At 39.0% G+C, this 26,760-nt stretch overlaps 1 protein-coding gene across 22 annotated transcripts in view; it reads left to right on the top strand.

Moving 5' to 3' along the window:
* LOC121320007 (protein-methionine sulfoxide oxidase mical3a-like) overlaps positions 1 to 24,917 on the top strand; it is a 105,445-nt gene extending 80,528 nt beyond the window's left edge. For 8 of the 22 annotated variants that reach the window (XM_041258079.1, XM_041258078.1, XM_041258082.1 and 5 more), the window contains 15 exons: positions 1,096 to 1,227; positions 1,790 to 1,852; positions 3,476 to 3,562; positions 4,249 to 4,368; positions 4,657 to 4,739; positions 5,157 to 7,044; positions 7,299 to 7,396; positions 9,406 to 9,456; positions 11,214 to 11,321; positions 12,717 to 12,810; positions 15,127 to 15,177; positions 20,369 to 20,434; positions 22,921 to 23,020; positions 23,167 to 23,240; positions 23,597 to 24,917. In XM_041258079.1, coding sequence (XP_041114013.1) covers positions 1,096 to 1,227; positions 1,790 to 1,852; positions 3,476 to 3,562; positions 4,249 to 4,368; positions 4,657 to 4,739; positions 5,157 to 7,044; positions 7,299 to 7,396; positions 9,406 to 9,456; positions 11,214 to 11,321; positions 12,717 to 12,810; positions 15,127 to 15,177; positions 20,369 to 20,434; positions 22,921 to 23,020; positions 23,167 to 23,240; positions 23,597 to 23,781 — 3,200 coding nt within the window. In that variant the 3' untranslated portion in view covers positions 23,782 to 24,917. Of the gene's footprint in view, positions 1 to 1,095; positions 1,228 to 1,789; positions 1,853 to 3,475; positions 3,563 to 4,248; positions 4,369 to 4,656; positions 4,740 to 5,156; positions 7,045 to 7,298; positions 7,397 to 7,801; positions 7,828 to 9,405; positions 9,457 to 11,213; positions 11,322 to 12,716; positions 12,811 to 15,126; positions 15,178 to 20,368; positions 20,435 to 22,920; positions 23,021 to 23,166; positions 23,241 to 23,596 lie in introns of those variants that run through there. The other 14 variants (XM_041258093.1, XM_041258098.1, XM_041258081.1 and 11 more) reach the window with 13 other exon arrangements.
* The last annotated feature ends 1,843 nt before the right edge of the window (positions 24,918 to 26,760 follow it).

The following is a 26,760-nucleotide window of genomic DNA, read 5'->3' as shown; positions in this document are numbered from 1 at the left end:
GCCACAACTTTTTGCCACATGGCTGCAGAATCTCCCGAGTGTTTTTTTGCATACTTCAAATGGGATTCAAGCTGGGCTTTCTTGAGTAAAATACAGGCCAGATTTGTGGAGTGATTGGGATATTGTTGTCACATGCACATTTTGACCAGTCTTGGCCATAAAAGTCTGTAGCTCTTGCAAAGTTGCCATTGGCCTCTTGGTAGGCTCTCTGATCAGTCTCCTTGTCCGGTCATCCAGTTTGGAGGGACGGCCTGATCTAGGCAGGGTCTTGGTGGTTACATACACCATTTTTTTTTTATACCCTTCCACTGATTTGTGTCTTTCAACAACTTTGTCCCGGAGTTCTTTTGAAAGGTCCTTTGTGCTGATGGTTGAGTCTTTACTGTGAAATGCACTGCCAAGCAGAGAACCTACAGGAACTGCTGAATTTTTTTCTCAATAAAATCTTTTTTCCCCTTAACAGTGTGGAGTATGGTGTGTAGATACGTGGAGAAAAATCCAAATTTAAATGCATGAAATTTAAATTAAATGCATGAGGCACTGACACAACAAAATGTGAAAAAAGTTCAAGGGGGTCTAGACTTAATATAGGCATTGTATATAATATGTATATCTGTCAAGTAAATACAATACTATACAGCAAAAATCAGAAGGGGAAATAAGGTCCCCAACATATATATTGACTTCCCTCTGACAAAAAACAAAACACATTTGATTTGTTTGATGCCAACTATTTTCCATTTGTGGTACTTTTTAGAATAATATGGGCATATTGTCAGTGTTTCCTCTAGGAATGAGAGAAACACTGTAAAATATAATTAAAGATATCTGAAAGGGATATTGTTTTGTAACATTACAGTGGATTTTTTTCTCCTTTAAAAAACAAAAACAAAAAATAAACAAACAATGCAAGCCATAAAATGCCCCTTTGCATTTCCTAGGTGCTGTTTTAATCTCTCCGTTCCTTTTTCTCTTCCCCTGTTTTTTCTTCTCAATTTCTTTCTTTACCATGCTTTCTCTCTCACGTCCCTGGGTCACTTGACTGTTATTCTATGGTGCTCCCTTACTAAAAAAAATACCACTGACTCCCCTCAGCCGGGAATCTTCGCATTCAACAAGTTCTGCAGCCCATAGACCCCCTGGAGATCCAGGCAGACGTGCACTGGACACACATTTGTTCTGAACAGAAGGAGGGGGCTCCAACTTCACAACCCTCTCCTTCCACAGGTAACACATCTCTGTGTCAGGCCGGTGTGGGAGTCACCATGGCAACTGCTTGTACCAGGTTCGCAACCTATACAGTAGGCCTTCTATCCCTGCCCTTCATGCCTGGTGACCCCAGGTGCTTCTCTTTTGGTTTATTATGCACAGTGAACCTGGAAAAGCAGGTTCCCAAGGTGATGCTCTGCTTGTTAGAGGTCTGGAGGTGTCCCAGTCATTGCTGTCTTTTTTTTTATGTGTTTTTTTTTTTTATTTATTTTTTTGTTGATGTAAGATCAAACACCTTTTATCTGTTTTATCATTTAACAACAACAACAAAAAAAACACCTAACTGGACAGTAGCTTGTGTTTCGTGGCCGTCGCTCCACTTAACTTTTTTTTGAAAATCGAAGATGGAGAATGAAGCTGACCCCCTGTTCAATTTAATGTGTTTTTTTTCCCCACTTTCATATTAACAGAAGTTTTAATAAGCTTTATTTTTGTTTGTTTTCTTCTGGTTTGTTCTGTATAACGTTTTTCTTTCCTGACCCGTTTTTGCATCCTTTTTGTTTTGTTTTCCTAAATTCAGCCCCCGACATTCCATCAGTCCGCCACGAGGCAGTGCGAGCCTGGCTGGAGACAGTGTCTGGAGGTAGCTGTGTGTGACGTGTTTGCTCAGCAGCATTCTGTCGTTCTGCCTTTTCCTTAGTGCATGGCAGCTGAGAGAGTTCAATGCATGCTGTGCTACACCGTGCTCGAACTGCATGGGTTGGATCTGTTTCGTAGATTTTTAACCAGCAAGGGTCACACCAAATAAACAGCAAGGGCTTACAGTAAACTTCTAGCTTGACAAAAATAAAGAAACAGGATTATCTTGGTTATGGAACCATGATACTTTCCAAAAAGGAGACCTCCCCTCTTGAGATTTTTTGAAAGGGTTATGCTGTTAAAAGAGCTTGAGATAAATGTATCTAATTATAAATATGTTGGTAGTGCTGTGAGAGAAGTAGGAGATGAAATGCAAAAAGTTTCTTGGCCAATTTGGACAGCATTTTTAAAAAAGAGAACTCCTACAACCCAATGTGCTGCTGAATTCTCCCCAAATTTTCCAAATACTGTACATTTCCCAGTTTCTCTACCTTCCCAAACATGGAGATAGGGCTCTAATAGGGATTCTCAAGCATGCAGGCTCAATTTCTTAAAAGCTTTGGTCTGACCCAGCCTAATAGTAGATGCCGACCAGGTGGCAGGGTAAGCAGCTTTGCCAGGGGTTTGTGGACTTTGTGCAGAAAGCTTATTCTCTGTATCAACAGACAATTGATTTACATGATACCACCAACACATTGGGGGTGTTTTTAGCTTCAAAGCAGCATTGCTGAGCATCCGAATGTCATTCATGCAAGTTAACTAGAGAACATAGAAGTAAACTGAGAACTTGCACTAATCCTGCATAGGTTTTCATGACCGATCTGTATGACCGATGTTTTGCACGGTGGTTGAACCTCCTTCTGTTTCAGGACTGTTCCAACTAGGTTTGCTTTGCAGAAGTTTTTAAATAGTCAGAACATTAAGAAATGATCAAATTCCTTCTGAATGTGGATTTAAGTAGCATTTCTGGAGAGTATTTTAATCTGATGTTGCATGGCAATAACAGACGTTTTGTAAATCCAAACACATATTTTAAATTAATTTTTTTTTTGAGTTATTAAAAAAAAAAAAAGAAAAAAAAAAAAAACTACCAGTAATCCTGTTTTACTACTTACCTTGAATTCTGATAATTTCTATTGGAAATGTGAGCCTGTCAAGGTTTACTAGCTTCGTTAACATTTCCTGGGCTTGGCAAAATGACTGAATCCAAACTGCATCCATTTCCCTGAAAACAAAATGGATATTTGCATGACCATAACAAACTAATGTAGGCAATTTAACAAAAAAGTCAGTTTTCTTTAGGTCAACACTAAAAAAATTGGTTGCTTATCACAGTTTTAGTATTTAAAAAATAAATGTTTACATATACATCGACATATAAAGTAAGTTGATAAGATGTTTGCCCACTTTGTTTTGTTATTTTCAGTATGATTTCTATTCAAGTAGGTACTCTTAGAACTCAAGAAATATATTTTTCAACTAATTTCCAACTTCATGATTTCTCAATTTATTTCTTTTTTCTTCTTCATGGCGCAACATTGTTGATTTACCCTCTCAAATTGTTTTCCAACTCCAACCAGTATAGGGTGCAAATATAAGCTGTCTGTATTTTTCATTCCTCTCTCAGCTCCATATGAAGAGAATGAAGTGGAGGTTGGAGATGAGCTTGGGGTTCGTGAGGAAGAGCCCGAGGTTGGCACTGAGCTGGATGAGGGTAAGCTATAGCTGTCTTCAGACCTTGAACTGGGCTGAATCAGCACAGACTTCCTTAATGGGGGGGTGTGACCCCTCGGCAACCCTATCCTAAAGGTCTTTCACTTCTGCTGGGGGGGGGAACTTAATAGAAATCTAAATCGCGTGTGCATATATGTTAGTGGGCCCAATTGAATGAACTTTTAGCATGGAATTTTAAACAAATACAAATTCAAGCACTAGATCAGCATCATTGATAAGGCATAACTTCTTTTTTTCCCCCAATCATTTGCAGCCATGTGTAACGCCACATTGTCCTCCCCCCTCCCCTCCTCGGTACCTTTTGCAAGCTAGTATAGCTGTAGTTTTCAGTAATCCTGTATAAATGCTAACAGACCATCTGATTTGCTGTCATTGTGCCAAGCACGAACACTATTTAGATAGCTAGGGAAGAGTTAAATCTGTTTTTTTTGTTGTTGTACACATGCATGTTATCAAGTTGTGAATGTCGCCCTCTTAGTAACTTATTCTAAACTGACAACTGTTTCTGCTTGCCTGTGTGAGGAGTATTAAAGGCTCAGTAGATTTTGCTGAAGACAGGCCTTGCTCGTTGCAGGCTCCCCTGCTATTGGCTGTCCTGGCTTGTCCCTCCCCTGGGGCAGGGCCAGCGCGTGTGAGTGAGTTAATGGCTCGATTTCTCTTTGACAGATGATATCCCTTCGGATGCTGAGGCTGAGGCCCGGATGCATCGGATCGAGAGAAAGGAGCAGCACCCAGAGGAAGAGGAAGAGTCAGAGTCAGAGGGGCGAGGCAGGGTGTCTAGTCTAGGTGCAATCTCTTAACGTTACTCCGAATGTTACTGGAACTGGATAAGATGTGCATAGTTTAATATATATGCTGTAGATGGTGTAAATCAAATGCCCTTGTCTTAGTAAGTGGTACATTCACTTTTATTTTGTCTTTTTCCATCTCTTTATAGAATAGATGCATAAGGGGGGAATGTGTGGGATATTTTTGGTGATGGATGCGTCCATTGTTTTTGGTTGTTTCTGCTGACTGTACTCTATAGGGGTTACTGTATGTTTATGCAGTGGCTTTTTTTTTTTTTCTTTCCAGCCCAATCGTCGGTGAGCTCAGTTAAATCTCGGAGTGATGTGCTGCTCTCACCAGTAACAAGCATGAAGGATCAGGAAGTGGAGGTATAGAAATAAAATGTGCCTTAGGAGGCTTCCACTGTATTTGAAAGGTGCTGTGTTGGAAAATGATTTTTTTTTTTCAACACAGAACAAAATAGTCAGCGTGGAGATATGGCCACAGATTAGTTAATTGAACCATTGAAATAAGCAATATAAAATGGTAACTAGATCTAACCAGAATATTTAAGTACTTTCCTGTATTTTAACTGTAAAGTTAGTTTTGTGTTGTGGGGACATTATTGTTGAGCGTAGAGCATTCAGGCACAAAGGGCTGGCACAGTAAAGATAATCATTACATGCAAATGTGCCTCGGTTTCTTCAGCACTGTTTGAGAGCAAAACATATTTTCTGGAATATAAATTTCCTGTGTTCGTGTCAAATGCACAACAAACTAATGCTTTTCTTTCATTTTCACAACAGGGAGTGTATGAAACCTTGTCACCAGCTTCTCTGTTGAAATCTCCAGGTGCTCACTTTTTCCAGGAACCATATTTCCCAAAAGGAAAAGACGATGTTATTCCTGAGACTCCAGAGGCTAAGACCCTCATCTCTCCCACACTCTCTCTTTCCCCTATCCGTTTCCAGCCTCTTCCTCTGCCAGAACCCAAGTCACCAGTCAAAACGCAACCATCAGCCTCCCCTCCAGCTACAAGCCCAGTCTGTGCCCACTCTCCAATATGCTCGCAGCCTTTACCTTCATCGGAACCTTCCTCCCCTGTTTTGTCTGGGTCCCCAGTACGATCACAGCCTGTGCCAGCTGTTGCCTCCACTCCTTTAGTCAAACCTGTTGTAGAAAGCGAAACCCTGGAGAAACAAGATTCCTTAAGTCCATCAGCAGATGATCCTGTGAAAAAGACGGATCTTATAGAGGCGTTTTGGGTGAAGAGTGCTGAAATTCGAAAGAGCTTGGGTCTTACACCATTGGACAGGAGCAAAGGGTCAGAGAACAGTTTCCCAGAGTCCACACCCGAGTCTTCCCCTCCAAGGTCCGACACTCCGGAAGAGATTTCAGAAGAACAGAAGCTGTACCCGAGCCGGCCCCAGCCAGCCTTGCGTAGGTTAAACATTGCAACCATAGATCGTCACCAGCTCTCTTCCTTGTTCATTGAGTCCCCCAGCGAGAGAGAACTGAAGAGCTTGGACACGGAGAGTAAGGATGTCGGCAGTAGCTCAGGGCTGGGTCTCAATGGGAGCATGGCTAACACCCAAACGTTGACCAGCGAGAGCTTCAATACTTCTGAATCCACCATGCTAACGCCACCATCCAGCCCTCCCCCTCCGCCACCAGAGAATGAAGAGCCAGCTACCTTGAGGAGAAACAAGTATCAAGCCAGCTGGAGTACCGTGCCTGAGCCCACACCTGTGCCAGCACCAGTGCCACAAAAAGCACCAGCTGCAGCTCCTACTCCTGCTCCCTCTCCAGTACCACCACAAACTCGCTCTGAATTCAGACAAGAGCCGAGCAGGAAGTCACGGGAAGAAGTGCGCAAGTCATTTGTAGAGAGTGTTGATGAAATCCCATTTGCTGACGATGTTGAAGACACCTATGATGACAGGACGCCAGAGACCAGCTTGCAAGAAAGGTTCTACACTCCTCCAGCTAGCAAGCTCAAGCAGGAGAAACCCTCATTCCACATGGGCTTGGGCAAGGAGAACAGCAAACTCGGCCTAGGAGAGGGTGCCACAACAAAACGACAGCGAGCGATGCCCCCAATCTCCCCAGAAGCTAAAGAGATAGCTAAAGAAAGGATGCGAGCCCGAGAGAAGTCTGTGAAGAGCCAAGCTCTGAAGGAAGCCATGGCCAAGCAGCTCACCAAGATGAAAGACGTGGAGGTGGTTAAAGGTGGTGGCTCAGCTAAAGCTGCCTGGAATGTGGAATCATCCACACCCAAAGTGTCACCCCTGGTATCTAAGTCTAATATACCTTCTGCTGTTAAGTTATTGGACTCTAGAAAGCTTGAGAAGACTGCTGACAAGTTCTTATCACCACTGGGTGGGCAAAGTCTCGAAGGCTCTGTTGCTTCCTCTGAAGGCTCCACCGGTGGGAAGAGCAAAAAGCGCACATCCCTCTTCTCTCCTCGCAAGAACAAGAAGGAGAAGAAGCCCAAGAAGCCCAAGAGTGAAGGCAGGCTCTCTGACAAGCACAGTTCAGAGGAGGCTGCCAAGCCCAAGTCCCTCTGGAAGACGGTCTTCTCAGGGTACAAAAAGGACAAGAAGAAGGAAGACAAATCCTGCCCAAGCACCCCATCCAGTGTCACTACTGTGGATTCTGGGAAAAGAGGGGTGTCTCCTGTCATAAGGGCAGCAGGTGAGCAGTGAGGAAAAAATAAATCAATAATAATAAAAATATATATATATTTATGTATTACTATTGTTATTGTTTTTCTGAGAAAACAAGGCTCACTAATATGTAGAATCTCTGTGTTTTGTGACTGATGTCTATTAGAGGCCTAGATGTTGTGGTGTTACAGTATAGTCCTTTACATGCACTGTATAACAAAACAAACTAGATAAAAACACATTTAAATGATAGTTACAACACAGTTTTTGTAAATTTTGTAGCAGAACTCCATCTCCGTCGACACTTGAGTTTCTCTGAAGACTCTGATCTCTCCTGTGATGACGTGCTGGAAAGATCTTCCCAGAAATCCAAGGCGGATGTAAGTCTCTTGACAATTTTACCTGACAATTTTTGATGGATATAGGCAACAGGGAATCAAGTAGCTTTAACTAAATGTAGTCAGAGGCTGATGCTAATGCATTGCTGTACAATCCCAGCTGTGATTCGTATTCCAGCTCAGCCCTTGTCTCCATACTACCCAGCTGTAATGCTGAGCACTGTAGAGTTTGATTTCAGCTTTGTAATATAAATAATGTGGTAAATGTCTACAGCTTGTTTATACTGGGGGCATCTTGCATGCATCCACTTTTACAGCTGAATTGGATTTAAATGTGAAAGTGGTATTTAATGGTCACTTAAACATATTGAAATACATAGCCATTCCTTTTTAACATTAATATTTATTTGAAGTCTTGGTATATGTTCTATCTATTTTTTCTGATAGACACAACTGGTACAAAGCCATCAATTGTGAGCTCTATTTATTTTCTATAATTGTTTTATGTTTTTTTTAGCGAAATCATGACATCTTTGACCTTGTGTCAGACATGCAAATGAAAAAGGAGGAGGTACTATTAGAGACATAGTGAAAAAAATGCTTTGGGATTGAAACTGGACACTATTGTTATAGAAGACTTTGTGCTGTACAATACAAGCTGATATCTGTCTGAATGATACTTCAGCAATTGTTTGGCTGGTAAAACTATGTTTTGGTCAGATAACATAAGAAAATTGTTAGTTCAAAAATGATTTTATATTAATATTAATTAATGCATGCATGTTACTATACATGCAAACAATGGGGGAATAACTGAAAACAATCAAATATACCTTTTTCAACCCTATAATTATAAAATGCGCTTCATTCAAATAATAAAGTACTGTAATACTATTAAAGTGAACTTTGTTAAGAAACAAAGTTCTACAAAAAATACTGTAGTTGTCAAAGTAGTTGATTTATTATATGTGATCTACATCTCATATATCATATATGTATATATGATCATATAGTGTTCTGCACAATACATACTGATCTCCACTCTGAGGTCAGAACAGCTGAACACTAGCACACGTCTGTAGCAGTAATACTTCTTTAAAAAGTCTTTGTTATAGACAGAGATTTGTGTTAAAACTGGAAATAACCACTCTGTCCTACGCAAATCCCAGTGTATTTTTCTATCAGCTACTGTCGCCTAGCTCTTGTGGTAGAAGTTATTGTACTCTATATGCAGTGTTATTTTGTGGCTGCTCTTTTTATGGTGTTGCAAATATGTATGTTAATTGTAAACGCTTTACTACTGTATCACTAGGATTGGCACGTTTTTAACACATACATTCAGCTTATTGGTGTACATTCATTAATCACGTGTTGTCTCTGTGTGTGGGAATGCTGTAGTGCTGTAGTTCAAGATGTTATACTTGCAATGTGGTACGACACATAGCCAATGCAAATTAGATGTATAGAGCAGTCTGCAATAATTTCAAGACACGTTGCCTGAATCTCTTTAGAGTCCACAGGATTCTGTAAGGTAAGGGGTAATTTTTCACCTAAAAACTTTCAGTGAATTAAAGAAAAACTTAAACAAACTTCTAATTCCCGGTATTAAAACATTGAGAATAAAAATCAAATGGTTTATATTTTCTCTACCAATAGCTGTTCCGTTTTGAGTACACCTGTTTTAATTACAACTCATCTTGCCACATAACCTTGCAATTTTATTTGCATTGAGGAGCAAGCTTTCACCTACAGTATGGTGCACATACCAGCCTTTTACATTTCATGTCAATATACCTTGGAAGAACAGCATAGGGGAAGCCTACCAACCCAGGCTTATGCATATAGTGTCTGTTGGTGTGTGTGTGTGAATGAGTGTTGTGTTCTTTGTGTTCAATTATTATTTTAACAGTTTTTTTTGTTTTTTTTTGTATTTGATTTCATTAATCAGTGCATCTGTTTGATTATTTAAACATTACATTAATTAACTCATGCATTTAATTGCTCCCTTGTTATTTATGTTCTGTTTGTTTGTTTGTTTGTTTGTTTCAAAGTCTGTTTATGTTCCTCACGCCATGGCATTCAAGAGATCATACGCATCAAAGGTAGTGTGCGCGTTCCCATTGACCACAGCCAATGCATGTGCAGCCGCCTTTACGCATCAGATTCATTTTATAGCATGTTCCTGCTTGTTTTACTAACGCGCTTTTCCAAAGGCATGCGTTACGTACAGCAGAGAAAGTGAATATAGGTTGAATTACTATTGCCGAATAGACAGGTACTGGTGCTATCAGCCCATTCACACCAGGCTTGAGCTGAAGCAGCCTTGGGGATTTAGGGGTGACTGGGTCGGGATGCTGTTTCCTAATGGACCTGCTGCTGTGCTTTCATTATATAAAAACTGTCTCTTATTTTACTATATTTATTTGTTTACTTTTAAATGTCTCCAAGCAACAAAAAAAAAAAAAAAAAAAAAGTTTTGTGTTACCTGTCTTAGCTTTATTAACAGTGTTACTGGTCACCCTTTTATTCTGATAAGCTTTTGGTTCACTTAATTCAGGATATATTCCATTGCAGCTATGTGTTAGGTAAAAGGAAGCAGCTGACATTTGTGTAGCTTTGTCTTTTGAAATGTCTGCTTATTTCAAACTGAAATACAAAATATATACAAAGAAGAAAAGGTGGACCAGTAATAATATTGCTATCCCTAACAAGAAGCAGGAAAATGTATTATGACAACATTCCTGATCGCTTATAACTTTTCAGATTTTATTTCTAGCTAACACATTTCATTCTCCTCTATCTCTGACATGACATGAATGGGAAATTTAAAAAAGAAAATGTGTATTTTGGTTATGTTTTTTTACACATTGCAAACCTGAATCAAATCCCACTTCCCTGTGTTGTATCTTTGAGGCTGCTGTAAGAGCATGCCTGCCCAGCCCTGCAGTGATTGAAACCATGCGAGAGAAGCAGCAGAAAATATTTCAGAATATTTGCTCCCTCTTCAACATATACATTTAGCCTGGTCTTTCCCTCATCCATGTGTTCAGATTTAAGACTGAACTTGCAGCATTGGGCTTGAGGTAAGAGATATGCCAATGACCTGCTGTATATTTTTCACTGTAGGAAAATAGTGTAGGATGAGTATCTATGTAGTGTCAACATCGAACATCCACAGTAGAGTTCAATTCTGAGCAGTAAGCTTTTCATAACCACTTTTAAATGTGCTCCTCAAGTTTGATTTAGTTCCGAAAAAGGGATCCAAAATTTTGTTTCTACAGAAACCCATTTGTTAATTTTTCTTTTTTTGGTGTAAATCCTGCATTGTCCACTCAAAAGAAATCAAACCACAGAACATTCATTCTCACTAGAGTACTATACTGTACCTTTATTAGCATTGGCTGGAAAACTGATCCCTGCATTCTTAATAAAGAAAGAAAGAAAAGCAACCCCAGCTTCTCCTGATTTCCTGATAATCTTGCTTCCAATCAGTAGACCTATAAAACACATTTAGCTGCACAGTGTGTCGGGTTATGATGTCTTCAAACCCATTGATTCTTTAACTGTGGAAACAGTTGAGTATTGTTTCATTATTTTATTAACTACAACAGTATGTCTCTGTTTTAATGGTGAAATTCAGAATAGTGACTAAGCATTTTCAATTGGGGGTTTTATTGAATTAACATTTCCCCAAACATCTAGTTGTTGGGTTCAGCAGCTCCACAAGACAGGGAAATAACCTGAAGTTATAAAGCCACAGTGTATTTTATTTCATTGAATCCACCCCAGGTAAATCCGCTCGTAAATTTTCTGTAGTGTTGGTGTTGTCGACCCTTGACCGAAGTGCTTTGGATTTCAGAAAATGTATACAGAGGAAGAACTCAATGCCAAGATAACCAGAAGAGTGCAGAAAGCAGCCCGCAGACAAGCCAAACAGGAAGAGCTGAAGCGGCTGCACAGAGCACAGGTAATTACCAGCAGATGAGCACCACGTCACACTAGGCAGCTTTTATTACATCAAATACCCAAGTTCTCTGTGTACTGTGTTCTTCAATGAATGGGATATAGCCAGGATAATGGATGCAGCCACAAATAGGTACTGTACTTGTAATTCTACTTTTATTCACAATATCACTGCTATGATTATTAGTGCTAGTAGTGACAAATACTGTCATAATAAAGAAAATCAAGGAATAAAAACAGCAATAATTTAGCTAATGCCTTTATCCGAGGTGACTTCCTTAACTTGCTCCAGCAGCTTACATTGTTCGTTTTGGATTGTCCTTTTACTGTAGCGAACAAAAGGCTTTGTACCCAGACAGGGTTGTTTATAGCGAGGGTGTGCTGTATTAAGTATTTGACTTGTCTGTTTAATATATGCCACTTGCACATTTTAATATATAATGCGGGCACATTTGTTAGTTAATTTGTATTATTTTTCACCTCCCACAGTGTTCAGCATTTAACAGAGGGTACAGAGAACTTTGGATCGGAGTCCAATATCATCCCTTCTAAAAAAAAATAAAAAGTAATGTACTGCAAGTATACTTGTGCCAAAATTGTCTGGTTTTAGTATACATATGGGTCCATTATACTATCCTATTTTGACACAAGTATACTTGCAGTATACAACTTTTTATATTCTCTTTGTAGATAATGTAACATAGTTCTCAAATATTGGACATTTCTTGTGTGTGTGTGTGTATATATATATATATATATATATATATATATATATATATATATATATATATATATATATATATATATATATATGTGTGTGTGTGTGTGTGTATATATTGTATCTTCTTTTTTGAATACCTGAATTGTCTCTTTCTTGATATGGACCTCCAGAGTACTACTACTACGACTACTTATTTTAGAAAGCCAGGAGCAACTTCTGCTCTGGATCAAAAAGCTATAATGTTCTGTGGCTGCCCGTCTATGTGGATAACTATTGAAAAACTAGTAGAAACTAACTAAAACATAAGTCAAAAACAAATGGAAGTCTGGAAAAACTGGAATTTTGATGTTGAAAGGTGTATGAACTCGGTATTAGAAAACCATGAATGAATCAGAATTCTGTCTGTCTTGATGAAGACCTGGAAAATGCAGAGATGAATGCACCTTAATTCCAGTGCGGTCAAAAAAAATTCTGGTTCCTCTGATGAAGCAAAGAGAAACAGCTGGTGGTAGTCAGAACAGAATTAAGTAATGAAAAAGTGATAAATAAAATTTAAAAAATTACCATTATTTTGCATTTAGTAAAATTTGTGTAACTGAATTTAAGCATGTTTCTCTTTGAGAATAGCATGAACTGGCATGTGTGTGTGTTAATGCTACACATTCTTATGCCCGGCAGATTATACAGAGGCAGCTGGAGCAGGTGGAGGAGAAGCAGAGACAGCTGGAGGAACGAGGAGTGGCAGTGGAGAAAGCCTTGCGAGGGGAAGCAGGTACACGTTTGCACCTATATGAAGCAATTAGTGTGCCTACAAGAGACAGTGTTGACAATTCAAACCCAAAAATACCTAGTTTTTAAAATTGGATGAGTGTGTACATTGTGCACTAATTCAGGCATTGTATACCACTAATCCTCTACTGGCCATTGGAGAACTGCTGAAAAGGGATTATCACAGATGTCTATACCAGAGCTGCTCAAGATGACTGAGTATATCAGAATATATATATATATATATATATATATATATATATATATATATATATATATATATATATATATTAAAATCAGAGTATATCTCTTTTGGTTTATTTCTGAACAGTCAGATGCATCATGCAACAGAGTGGGAGATGTCCTGTATGACTTTTAAGTTTGTGAGTTCTTAAAGAATATTTTTTGTAAGTTATACGTTATTGAAGAACCACATTATACAATACTTGAAACCCAGCCAAAAGCAAGCATGACTGGTCCTTTTGAAAAAATAGAGGCCTTAATTATCAGTATAGGCATACCAATTCCAAAGGAAACGTTATTCAAAAACATTTGTGGTAGTAAAGCAGTAGAGGGTTCACTTTGAATTTAATGTATTGTTAATGTGTGTTTATTTCTGCTACTTTTGTTTGACATCAATTTTAAATGTAAAGCTCTGTTTACATGTTTTGTCTTATGTTGCTTAGAGATGTAATTGTGTTCAGCGGTGGGCAGTTTTTAATTTTCTCCTTGGCTACATTGACAGGACCAGGAAATTTATACACGTGTTAACCTTTTAACTTCCTACAGCAGGATAGCATACAGATGCAGTTTTTAAAGTCATATGCATGGTGTCATTGCAAGGTAAAAACATTTTGAAGAGTCACATTTGGACGACATTGATAAAAACACTGCAGTTAATTCATTTTGTTATTACTGGGTTCCTGAACCAAAACAAAACAATTCGGCCTGCTTGCAAAGGACAGTTAGGCCTATATCGTATTACGTTAGAAAACAGGCCTATTACAAACACTTGCATTAGAAGTAAAACCAAAAGGCAACCAAGAGTCCAAAGTGACATGAAATCACAGTAATAAATAATCATATCGCAGTGTTGCATCTTATTGCTTGTTTTTCTATTTGTCCTAAATCAAAATGATTCATTTGTTTGTTTGTGTTTGTAAAAGTTATGTACAAACATCAATAATTCTATGTTTAAAATGTGTATACTTCTGTTACAACTTGCTTTATATCAGTAGTAACAGCAAACGTGGCAAATCGATATTGTGAGGTTTTATTCAGACATGTATTTACCGTTTTGATCAGTACTTTTATCTTTTTTTGTGCTTGTAGTATGCACTAAGATCCTCCCCCCCATTTAACATCTTTGTCCACGCTGTATAAGATTTTCTTATCAATTCAGTTCTTGTAAAGATGAAGGGATCTTATTCTCCTTGTAGAATTTATAGCCTTAAAACAGCAGAGTTGGACAGGTGGTTCTTATACTTGCTAAGAGTAACACAGATTTCCATTTTGAATAAGCAGACCCAGCTCAGTAGATCAGCGGTGGGCATGATAACCAGTATGTAGCTGTGGAGATGGAATTCCAGTATCTTCTTTTTCTGACTTTCAAAACAATGCTCTCTTCTCATCAACTCCTCTCTCCCCCTTTACCTGTTTTCTTTTCTCTTTGAATTGCATGCAAACTGAATTTTAAAAAATGCATGTCTAATATAGATTTGTGTATATACTGTACATGGATATATGTCTGTGTTTATAACATGTATGCACTCTATTAAGCTTAAGCTGTAAATCATGTACAGTAGCTTGATCAACATGTATTTATAGAGACAAACATTTACAGACACTCATACTATAAACTGCACAGCTGTAAATTAAGTCACCTGTTTTTGGCTCGTAAATATTTTGTGTGATGGTGTGTGTGTGCGTGTGTATTGATATTTAAAAAACATACAATGAAATTAAGTTAATCTTTTACGTTTTCAGGAGTTACTGTCCGAAACAACACTACAGATTGCATGTTGATTTGTAGGAAGCAGCATGTTGACTACACGTTGCAACAAATATTTTCAATCAAAAGTTGCATTTATTGTGTACTGTATTGTGTACACATACAGTATATCCACGATACGTATCTTTAGATGTAAATCCAAATAAACGGCAAATCTACTCATCTTCACAGGTAGACAGATATATATCTACAGTATATATAGATATTTGTGTGCATGGGGGTGAGAACATGCATGATCTCTCATTACAGATGTTTTTGCCCAGGATAGGGGTGTGTGCAATAACAGTCTTTAATATATCCTTATTGTAGACTATTGGGGAGAGTCTAATTACAGTGAAATCATCGACTTGCATCTGGGTGGTATGTATTTCAAATCCTCTCGCTCCAAACTAACAGCTAACTCCCCTGTACCTGTACCCCAGCCTTTCCTCCTGAAATGATTCTAAAACCCTTTCCAGTTCAAATACGGGGGGGGGGGGGGGGGGGGCACACAAAGAAATTAACTGTACATAGTAGGCATAGTAAATTTAATTATTTAATTGCTTCTAATGAGGACTTCTGGGTTTGATAATAAATAGCGGTAGTGTCTGTCAAAAGATTCTAGGACATCTGTTTTGGAATGTAGCTTTTAGAGAGTACTATTTTATATGTTGTTTGTGTTTGGTTTAACAGCATAACAAATGGTTTCTATGTTATTGAACTGGAAAGGGGTACACTGTACCCCCTGTCTCTTTTATTCTACTAAAAGATTCCCCACTAGTTTTTACTTCAGTTCTGTGTTCTAGTCCCAGCACCGTCACCTTTGTGCTGTATTCATTTTTACAGTGAGCCATCAACACTGACGCTTTCACTGCATTGCCCCTGTATGACTGACAACAGATATTTAGCTGAGAATCCCGGCTTAGATGTCAGGAAGAGCTTGTCATTCAATGTTCCCTGTAATTGCATTGTGTTCTTGTTCATTGTGTAGTCCATTAGACATAATCTGCTGATCTTTAAGCCTAAAAGAATACGTTTTTAAAGTAGATCAAAAGTCTTTCTATTGTCTCTTGCTTTGTGTGTGTGTGTGTGTGTGTGTGTGTGTATGTATGTGTGTGTGTATATATATATATATATATATATATAGACACACACACACACACACACACACACACCAGATTGTGCAGAGTAAATGCCCCAGGGGCGTAAAGTTGTTATTAAGGCGTTTAAATTACAGGCATTATTGCAGTGAGTATTTTTAATATTAGGTAGAAGGATTACATTTACAATTAGGCATGCTTAAAATTCAAAGGTACAGCACCGCACACACGGTCATGATAAAGAATCAAGAAGTGCAGTTAACATATGTAATGACTGATGGAATACAATTCAAAGCTGCTTTATAGATGAAAATTGCTCAAATTAAAAGTTGCTACATTTAAAAATGTAAACACCTGACATGTTTGGTCCACTAAAATAAAGGGCTTTACATAATCACTGCAGGGCTTTACATAATCAAAAAACAGTAACAAATTGCAGTGTCCAGTGTGAAAAGCCAACACGAAATAATAAATTTACATCCAAAGTGGCACTATAGCATTAAAATGTCCAATACAAAAAAAAGTGAGAGAGACATTTATTATTTTAACTGTAATGTGCCGAATAATGTAAGGAAAGTATATTTAAACCGAAATTAAATCAATCATTCTGTGGATTTGATTGAACACAATATAAATTCAATAAATGTTTAGAAGAAACATCCCACAGATGTACCACTGCATCCATATAGTAGGTCCAAGACCCATGTACATACTACAGTGGTGTGTGTGTGGTGTTTTTTTTTTATAGTAGGTCCAAGACCCATGTTTTTTGTTGTGTTTTTTTTTTTTTTTTTTTTTTTTTTTTTTTTTTTTGTTTTTGGTTTTTTAAATCTTTCTCTTAAATACTTGGAATTGTTGAATTAACTCCTACCTCTTCCTAAGATTACCTGTACTGAGTGAAGGCAAGTTTAGCTCGCTGCTTTTGAGGATATATTATTTGACCTATATTTTGTTGAGCAAATATATACCACTAAAAAAAGGTTATCGACCACCCCCCTGTTTAAAAAGTAACAATTTTAAATAAACTATAAAATGTCTTCGAGTGGTCTAAAGACACAAATGAGGCAAGCCATGCATGCACAATGAGATATCACTTGAGATTGTGAAGCTTTTAAAGATAACCCTCCTACTGTATGCAGTATTTTAAATGTTTCTTAATATGACTTACTTAACTTGTGGCACTTTGACACACTGCAATCAATAAGTGTAATTCAAAATCAATGAAATAATGATTGCGTAAATCTGTATAATTGCCATGGGGACGGGGGACGACAACACAACAACTCATTCACATCTTGTCATCATTTTCATTATCGTTGTGTTCCATGCTCTCAGTGCTGGCATTGTGTGCTGATTTCTTATTTATTTATTTTTGGAGCTGCTGTGCAAGTCTGGCTCTTCTGATGTAACGCTGAGAACATATTGTGTGATCTCAAACTAACCATAGAATAATTAGTACTGTATTCTATTGTAGCTCTCAGGTCTTCTACAGTTGATAAAATGCTAACACCCATTAGTCTTAAGAAAAATGCTTGATTTTGAATTCTTACATTGAAATGTGTGAAGTACTTCAGTTCAGGTTAGATCAAAATGTGTTGTGTAAAAGGAACTGGAGCTGGTGACCAAACCAGAATCTCATTATGTGGGTCTGTCTTACTTAGTAAACCCAGATTACATACAGCCTTCAAAAAGATACAATAAGTCTAGGGTTGGGATATTTAGTTTTGTTGTTTTGTGGCTTCAAGATTGACTGTGTGTATTTGTCTTTTCTATATTTACCACTTGATTAAATAAATCAACTTGGTTGATTTATTTAAGGATAGAAAACCAGGAGATTCAGCACCTGCTTTGAGTGTGGTGTCGTGTGCACCTGAATATTAACTGTGCTTCCTGAGCATGGAATTACACTGAAGACCAACATGATGGGCATGTGGTTTTATAGATTCAATGTGTGAGGGATAGGAAAGCTATTTCTGATCCATAGTTCTGGCTCTTGTGTGCATACAGTACACGATTTATGACCACCTTTGTTGGCCTGGCTGCTGTGTTGTCACTCTCAGGTTGTGCAAATGGTGCTGTGCTCTGTTCTGGTATATTTGATTATCATTTCGTTATGCATCTTGATGGTGTGAGGGGTTAGGACGTACTTTAGCACATCTGTGTTATTGAGGGTCTTAGCCTCTTTTCGGCAGTATAGTGGGTGTAGGTTAGGGTGGTGTATCTTTTTTGCAATGTTAATGGATCTATTGCAGGGGTGGATGTAACAGACCTTTAGTCTGTAGTCCATAGTTCTGCAGGCATGGCATACATCACACTGTTGTATATTATCACAATGCTCAGACTAAGCAGCAGGTTTGTAATGTCAATGATCAAAAAAGGGACTTCTCGAAGTCTATACGAAAACCTTGTCAAAAATGTTAGTGTACCAGAATTCTGCCGCGTCAGATCTTTTGGATCGGTATATAATCCATAGCTGTTCCCAAGGTTGCCTGTACTCTGTCCCTCATGGATTTTCATTTTCATAAATTCTTATGAAGTAGTAGACCTAGCATATATTGGTCTACTAGTTTATGACCTTTTACAATAAATTATCGTCAACACTGATTCCCATGGTCTTGTAAATTGGATGGTTACCACTTGGTTGTCTAATGTGTTTAATTTCTGGTTTTATTTTAAGATTAATCTGTTAAAGGATGCATTTAGCCTGGCCTCTGTGATCGATATGAAAATAAGTAATTCTAACCATCACCCAGTACATCATGTTTGTGTGTTCCACAACAAAAAGAATGTTTCTAATACATTGTTAATCAGACTTCAAAGAGACCAGTCTTGCGACCTGTTGCCATGGTTTTCAGAAGCAAATAATTAAAACCATATACTGTACAGTTAAATCTTTTTAGAATGACCAAGTCCAAAGCTTTGACATGGGGAAATATTGGTATTGTGCTGCTTGAGTATGGCCATCATTGATTGGTACTCATTAATACAGGTTTAACTGTATCTGCTTTGGAATTGTTGGGTGCAAGTCATGGCTCTTAGCAGGCCATTGTTCTACAGTTAAGTGCTGTACTGTGGATGATATTCTGTCTCTGATAGTGATGTCTCATTCTGTGATGGTCCCTTATAATGGTATTGCGATTCCACAGCTAATTTTCTCCAGGATGTGCCATCTTGAATATATGTCTTTTGAATTTCCTATGTCTAGTGGTGGTGTGTTTGTTTTGTTTTCTTCAGATTCTCTAAACCTTTTTTTTTTTCCTCTTACATTACATTTTCTTGCTTTCAGGCTTTGGTATGGGGGTTTACATTAAAGTAAGGCATGTGAATACTATTTTTAAAATTTGTTACCTGCTTGACTGATTTGAACAGTATCAGAAAATTAGTTATCTGAACTAGAAAGTGTAGAAGGTAGGAGTAGAAAGTGAAAGGTCCAATCGAAGTACCAAACACAGATATAGGATGTAGGATTTTCTGTTTTTGTTTTGTATATTCAGTTTGTGAATTTAGTGTTCTTGAAAGGTGAGTGACTGACGCGCATGTACAGTTTCAGCAAGCCCCAGTCAGCCAGTGTATCTGGATTCTTACTTGGACACCCTGCCATTCAGGTTTTTGGTGGGACAAATATTTACTGGGGGCTCGGTTGAGACCACCATATTTCACTTGTGGACTTTACTGATTTTAAGCAGAGTTGAGAGTGAATAAGATGGCGTTGCAAGGGGGCTCCCGAGTGGCGCATCCGGTGAAGGCGCTCTGCGTGCAGTGCAGGATGCGACCAGGCTTTTCCACTGCCGACCGTGGACAGGAGTTCCCAGGGGACGGCGCACAATTGGCCGAGCACCGCCGGGGCCTAGGCCAGTCAGAGTGTCCTCTGCTCACCGTGTCCCTGTAGACTGACCAGGTGCCTGCAACGGCACACTTTTCGAAGGACAGCGTGTGTTCGTCTTCGGCGCTCCTGAGTCAGCGCAGGGGTGGTAGCGGTGAGCTGAGACGAAAATTGAGAGAAAAGCAGGGTAAAATCAATTGGCGGCTACTACGAATACAAAAAAAAAAATAAAAAAAATTTGGTCCCTCAGATTTGAATTTGTGGTAATGAAATATTTAGAGATTAAATCACAGCACCACAGGCTTTAGACTGCCATAACACTGAAGTTTAAAGAAAGATAGTAAAATAAACATCTCCTTTTAAAACCCCTTCTAGCATTCTACTCGCCCTTGTCTTTTGACTTGTTTTTTGTTTTGTTCTATAACGGTGAACAACCGTTGCTTTTCTTCTTTGTGTTTTTCCCCCTATTGCTATTTTTGATTTTTCTCCTTCTCCCTGTTCTTTCATCCATCTGTTCCCTTCTTCCCTCTGTCTGTTCTCCTGTGCGGCCCGGTTCTGTCGCTTGTTTCCCTGCGTCCCTCCCTTTCTCTTTCTCCCCCCCTCTTTCTCTGTCTTTTGCTTTTCCCACTCCATCCCTGTGTTGTTGAAGTTGAGCCCAATGTGGGGACCCCTCGCCGAAGACCTATCTCCTTCTGCCATTGCTGTACCCACAAAGGTAATGTAACCTCGCCTCGCGTGCCCTTCAGCTGCAGCTGGGTTGTCATGGCAGCACCTGGATGAGCAGAGCCTCCCTGGAACTGCCTCCCCTTTTTTCTATCGTGTGTGTATATGTGTGTGTGTGTGTGAGAGCGAGGCTTAGTAGATTTCCCTAGAGTGCAGTGCTTCCGGCAATAACAACATTATTTCTGGTATTTAAAGCTTTTGTTGGGAATAATTTAAAGTGGCATACAGACGGCCCAGCAATCCAGAAGACTGCTCACACAGTAATTCAAAGTCAGTGCTCCAAGAGGTCTGGGCTCCGTCACAGCCTTCCTCATTCATAAGAACATAAGAAAGTTTACAAACAAGAAGAAGCCATTCGGCCCATGTCGCTCGTTTGGTTGTTAGTAGCTTATTGATCCCAGAATCTCATCAAGCAACTTCTTGAAGGATCCCATTCACGTGTGACATTGTTAGATGATTTCAGTGTAATGGGGAAGATTGTTAGTCCCATAGGGCTTCATGAGTACAGGTAATTTAAAAAAATGTTTTTTCAAAATTTTTTACTTTGAAAAAACATTATTTTAAACCACTCATAAGCTTTAAAGCTTTGTGAATAGAGCCAGTGGTTTTTAAACTTGGTGTGTGTTGTGTATCAAGTAATCCTTCCATTGAATTGTTATTGATGTGAAATACAAAGATTACTGATTGATTCAGACCTTTTCAGAAAAACAAGAAGGCCGTGTGTGCAGTAAGAAATTGGAGTTGTTAATTCCATCTTCATTTTTGAAGACTACTTATTTACTATCGCGTTAACACCAGTTCTGTAAAATTAGCTTTTACAAAAAAATAGGGCAAATTTAGAACAGTGGTATTTTATGAATGTGTCCTTTTGCTCCTAGTTAGTGAATTTTTTCAGGAAAGATTTTCCATTGGTAACCAGGGATATGGAGACCAGGGCTGTGGATGCTGCTGCATGTTCACAATACTTCCTGAAACTTGGTAAAATTCTAGGTGTGGACCTAGGAATAATTTGAACCCACAGGGGATGAATATCACCAGCCAAGAAGTTTTAGATGTGTTGATCCATAGAGTACATACCTGTACCCTAAAGGTACAGTGGAAAATGATTATAACCTTTTGTACCACCTTCAGTGTTGTATTTGACTGGATTTTTCAATTTGTAAATCAGAAAGATTACAGTTAATCTTAGTCACGTTTGTTTTTGGGGAAAAGAAAATCTATTTTTAGTGGTGTTTGGGAGTAAGTGCATTGCAGTGGTGGTTCCAGTGTTGTAATTGATCAACCATGCTTCAGTGTGTCATTAGAAAGATCACCAAACAGGCTTTGAATGCAGTATGAAAAACCTTTTTTAAATGGAGAATAATAATATAATCTGTTGATACTGTATGATGTGTTTAGCTCCTTCGTAAAAAGTCACATCAATTAAAAACTTCCTACAAAGTTGTCTTGCTCCATGGGACTCTGCTTTGCCTCTCTGCCACCCCACCCCACCCCCCTGCCCCTCCTCTGCCCCTCTCCCTGTAACAAAGGAAACCAGCTGACTCATTTAATTTCGATATTTACCCACCATTCTATTAATGTATGTTTTGTATTTTTTTGTTTTTTACTGATTTTACTTACCAACTATCATCTTGAGTACATGTTCCATCCAGGTTCCCTAACCCTCATTTTTAAAAAGCTTTTGCTCCACACATGTGTGATAGAAAATTGGTTTCAGCTGCAGGCTCATTTGCTTTCACACATGGACTGGCCTTATCTGCTGTTTAATTGACGGTACTGGCTGCAGAATGCATCGGTCAATGTAACTGCACAGGTGGGTCTGCATGCAAATACCCAGAGTCCCCATGCAGGATGCATATATCTGTGAAGGGTTGGATGCTGTACTGTGTGTGAGAAACTTTATAAACTCCTCTCGACTGTGCCTGAACTGAAGGAAAATATTAATATTGTTCTGTTGTAATTCATATTTTAGTTCACATCACAGGAGAGGACACATTTTGGGTCTAAATATTTGGAGAGTCTCTGCATAGCAGTTATGCAGACGGGACACAACTGGCCATTAGCTACAAAGTATGCAGATGTACTATGGATAATAAAATATTAAGTTCCTAAAATGAATTCAGTATTTGAGTGATCCAGTAATTGAGAAGGACTGCTCCAGCGTTTGGGGGTGTGGTGGGAGGGAGAGAATCACCTTATTTCTCTCAATCAATCTAGCTTTGCAGGGGGAACCTGTAATCTTTTGCCACTCTTCTGAGGGTGGAAGACGTTTAAAAGAAAAAGGGATCCCCTCAGCACCCTGCTGATTTCCTTCTCTAGTTTTTAGCACCAGTCTTTCATATTCTTCAGCAAATCGATCTTGAGCTTGGCTATCATTGCACTGCCTATGTCACTTTCCACCCAGCCTATGTGCACCACATGGATTGCTTTTTTCTTCTTGTTGATACAGTATGTGACACTTTTTTTTGCTTTTTGCAGGACTGGGCAAGAAGGACGATCCCAAGCTAATGCAGGAGTGGTTCAAGCTAGTCCAAGAGAAAAATGCCTTGGTGCGCTACGAATCTGAGCTCATGATATTGTGAGTATATTGATTTATATATTCAATGAATGTTCATATTTGTGTACATTTTTTTTTTTCCTCATTCACCTGATATTAAATTGTGCAGTGTGCTTCCTGATCTTTGCTGTGCTTCATGTATCACTTCACCTTTATTTATTTTTTAGTGCCCGAGAACTGGAGCTTGAAGATCGTCAGAGCAGGTTACAGCAAGAGCTGAGAGAACGCATGGCTGTCGATGGTAAGAATCCTATTCTGATTGATTTTGAAGGTTTATATTACATTTCTTTTTTAAAAAAGTCATATCTAATAGCCTTGCATCAGTTATTCTTTTTATACCACTTGTATGTCAAAATTGGTTCATCTGTTCAGAATTTACATTTTGTTATGTTAAAAAAAAAAACAAAAAAAAAAAAAAAACAAACTGATAGTCTTGGTAACAGCAAATCAAGGGGGAGTTTTCTGTAGAACAGTGACACAAGTTCAAATATAAAATAACATGCTGAATGGTAGATAAAACATGCATGAAGCAGAACAGGTTCTTCGAGTATAACACACATGAGTGCTGTAATCTCTGGTCTCTCTCTGCTGTTGCAGACCACCTGAAGACGGAGGAGGAGCTTGCAGAGGAGAAACGCATCCTGAATGAGATGCTGGAGGTGGTGGAGCAGAGGGACTCGCTGGTGGCTCTTCTGGAGGAGCAGAGGCTGAGTGAGCGAGAGGAGGATAAGGACCTGGAGGAGGTCATGCTTTCCAAGGGTTTCAACTTGAACTGGTCATGAGCACCCCGCTGCGGTGTTCCAGCGAGCTCTTCCAGTACTTGCCCTTGCTGCTGCTGCTGGAGAAACCCTGGCGTACCTCCTCTTCTGTGGAGTGTTTTGGAATGCGTTACAAGCATGCCTGCCTTCTGTGCTGTATGAAGTTTACAAATCCATCGCAATGAGCCCCTCTGCCTGGGTAAAAGGGGGAGGGGGGGGGTGGGCAGGGGATAAGTTTCTAAAATAAAAAATAAAAAAAACTTAGTTTGGACCTTCGCTACTAGAGGAAATAATTACATCTTTCCTGAAATGCAAGAGAAAGAAGGAAGAGAAAAGGAATGCAAGAGTCCTGCTGATTTTTATAGAACATTTTTTGTGTGTGTGTGTATATAATATATATAATGTGTGTAAAGTAAGTCAACTAAGAAGACCAGTTCAGTTTTAACTGCAAATATGTATTTATTGAATGTTACCGTGAAAGTGAGGTGCAGAAATGTCGGTGTCCTTCAACTTGATCTGGATTTCAAGAATGGAACCTTTTTTTGGCTCTTACCAGCCTAGTTTCTGTCCTATCCATTGAACACACTCCGAGGCCCCCAAAACAGCTAATGATTAAGCTACCTGATGTGTTTGTAGTCTAAGGCTTGCTGCCCTTTTGAAAGTATACCTCTCTGTAGCTCTACATTTTTTGCACAAAGACTGTTATTTCTTGTTTTGAACACATCCGTAAGGATTAGAGACCTGTATTCAAGTTTTAATTGCCTATTTATGACCTTTAAAGGTCTACTGCAGCTTCAGTTAAGTCCTACAGTACCATGCACTATTAGTTGAAAGACAGCTATCTGTTTTAAAGGCATTATCCTGATGGAAACGCTATTGTGGAAGGGAGATAGCCAGGGTATACACTGTCAAATGACTGGCTCAGTGGCAATAGTCTCCTAAATTGGTATTAACAGTACGCTGGAAAGATCATTTTTCCTTTTCCAAATATGCCATGAAGGATGTTGCATTATTGTTTGTGAGATCTAATCCATATTTTAGATGGTGACGAACCTCTGAGATCTACATACCCTATCAAGGTACGCTGTGTTACTATACAATTGATACACTGGTTTGAATACAGTTTCTGCTGGCTGTGTGACTATTATATATATATATAATATATATATATATATATATATATATATCTATATCCACCATCATATATATTATATTATATATATTATATTAGTATATATATATTATATATCATATATGAATTACATGAAATTGCGTTTCTGCTGAGACGTATTTTATCCCTTCATTTTTTTCTGCCTTCTGAGTGGACTCACTGTAATAACATGTTGCCTCGGAGTTGGTGGAAAAAACCACAACAAAAGGACACACACACCACCACACAACACACCCGTGGTTTGTGTATATGTATGTGTGTGTGTGTATATATATATATATATATAAACTGAGAGTACAAAACATTAGGAACACCTGCTCTGACTGACGAGGTGAATCCAGGTGAAAGCTATGATCCCTTATTGATGTAACCTGTTAAATCCACTTTAATCAGTGTAGATGAAGGGGAGACAGGTTAAAGAAGGATATTAAGCCTTGACATAATTGAGACATGGATTGTGTATGTGTGCCATTCAGAGGGTTAATGGGCAAGACAAAAGATTTAAGGGCCTTTGCACGGGGTATGGTAGTAGGTGCCAGGCACGCCGGTTTGAGTGTGTCAAGAACTGCAACGCTGCAGGGTTTTTCACACTCAGCAGTTTCCCGTGTGCATCAAGGCTGGTCTGCCACCCAAAGGACATCCAGCCAACGGCAGGCCAGTCGTCAAAAACGGCTCATTGATGAAAGAGGCCAAAGGAGGCTGACACGAATTGTGCAGAGCAACAGACAGGCTACAGTTAGTCAACTGACAGTCCAGTACAGCATTGGTGCCGAAAGACCCATAAAAGAATGCACAACTCGTCATACCTTGACACAAATGGGGTATGGCAGCTGACAACCTAACAGAGTTCCACTTCTTTCAGCAAAACACTGTGGGCAGTGGGATAAGGAACGAAAACACTGGAGACTGGAGGACTGGAAAAAAATTACATGGTCTGATGAATCCTGGTTCCTGCTGTTTCACGCTAATGGGATGACTAGGGTATGGAGATAACCACACGAGTACAAGCATCCATCATGCCGTATGTCAACATTGCAGACTGGTGGTGGTGGTGTGGGGTGTGTTTTCATGGCACACATTGGGACCCTTGGTAAAAGTGGAGCAACTTTGAATGCCACAGGATATCTGATCATCATTGCCAATCAGGTGCATCCCTTCATGGCAGCAGTGTATCCATCTGCTAATGGATTTTTTTCAGCAGGATAATGCCCTCATGCCACAAGGCTAGGATTGTCCAGGAATGGTTCCACTAACATGACAGTGTATTCTTACTGCAGTGGCCTGCCCAGTCGCCAGCTGTCAATCCAATTGAGCATCTGTGGGATGAGATGGAACGACCTATTCGGAGTAGAGATCCACTACCAGCCAACTTGACACAACTGGGAAGCATCGGCGTCAACATGGGCCAGCATCCCAGTGGAACGCTTTCGACGCGTTGTAGAGCCCATGCCCCGTCGAATTGAGGCTGTTCTGAGGGCAAAAGGGGGTGCAACTCAATATTAGGAAGGTGTGCCTTATGTTTTGTACACTGTGTGTGTGTGTGTGTGTGTGTGTGTATATATATATATATATATATATATATATATATATATATATATACACACACACACACACACAGAGCACCAGTCAAAGGTTTGAGTACACCTGCTTGAAACCAGGTTTTTCGTGATTATCTATGCTTTTAACTGTATAAACTTGTCTATAAACACTTAATATTTCATTATATGATACTTGTACTTATACAAGGTGACAATTTCAATAAAATGGTCATCCAAAGCAAGGGGATTTCAGTCTGAAGCCCAATTCAGTTAAAAGTCTGAAATGTGTATAAC

Source organism: Polyodon spathula, chromosome 8, assembly GCF_017654505.1.
Source record: "Polyodon spathula isolate WHYD16114869_AA chromosome 8, ASM1765450v1, whole genome shotgun sequence".
Taxonomy (NCBI): domain Eukaryota; kingdom Metazoa; phylum Chordata; class Actinopteri; order Acipenseriformes; family Polyodontidae; genus Polyodon; species Polyodon spathula.
The sequence above is the reverse complement of the archived record's forward strand: the minus strand, read 5'-3'. Positions and strand labels throughout refer to the sequence as shown.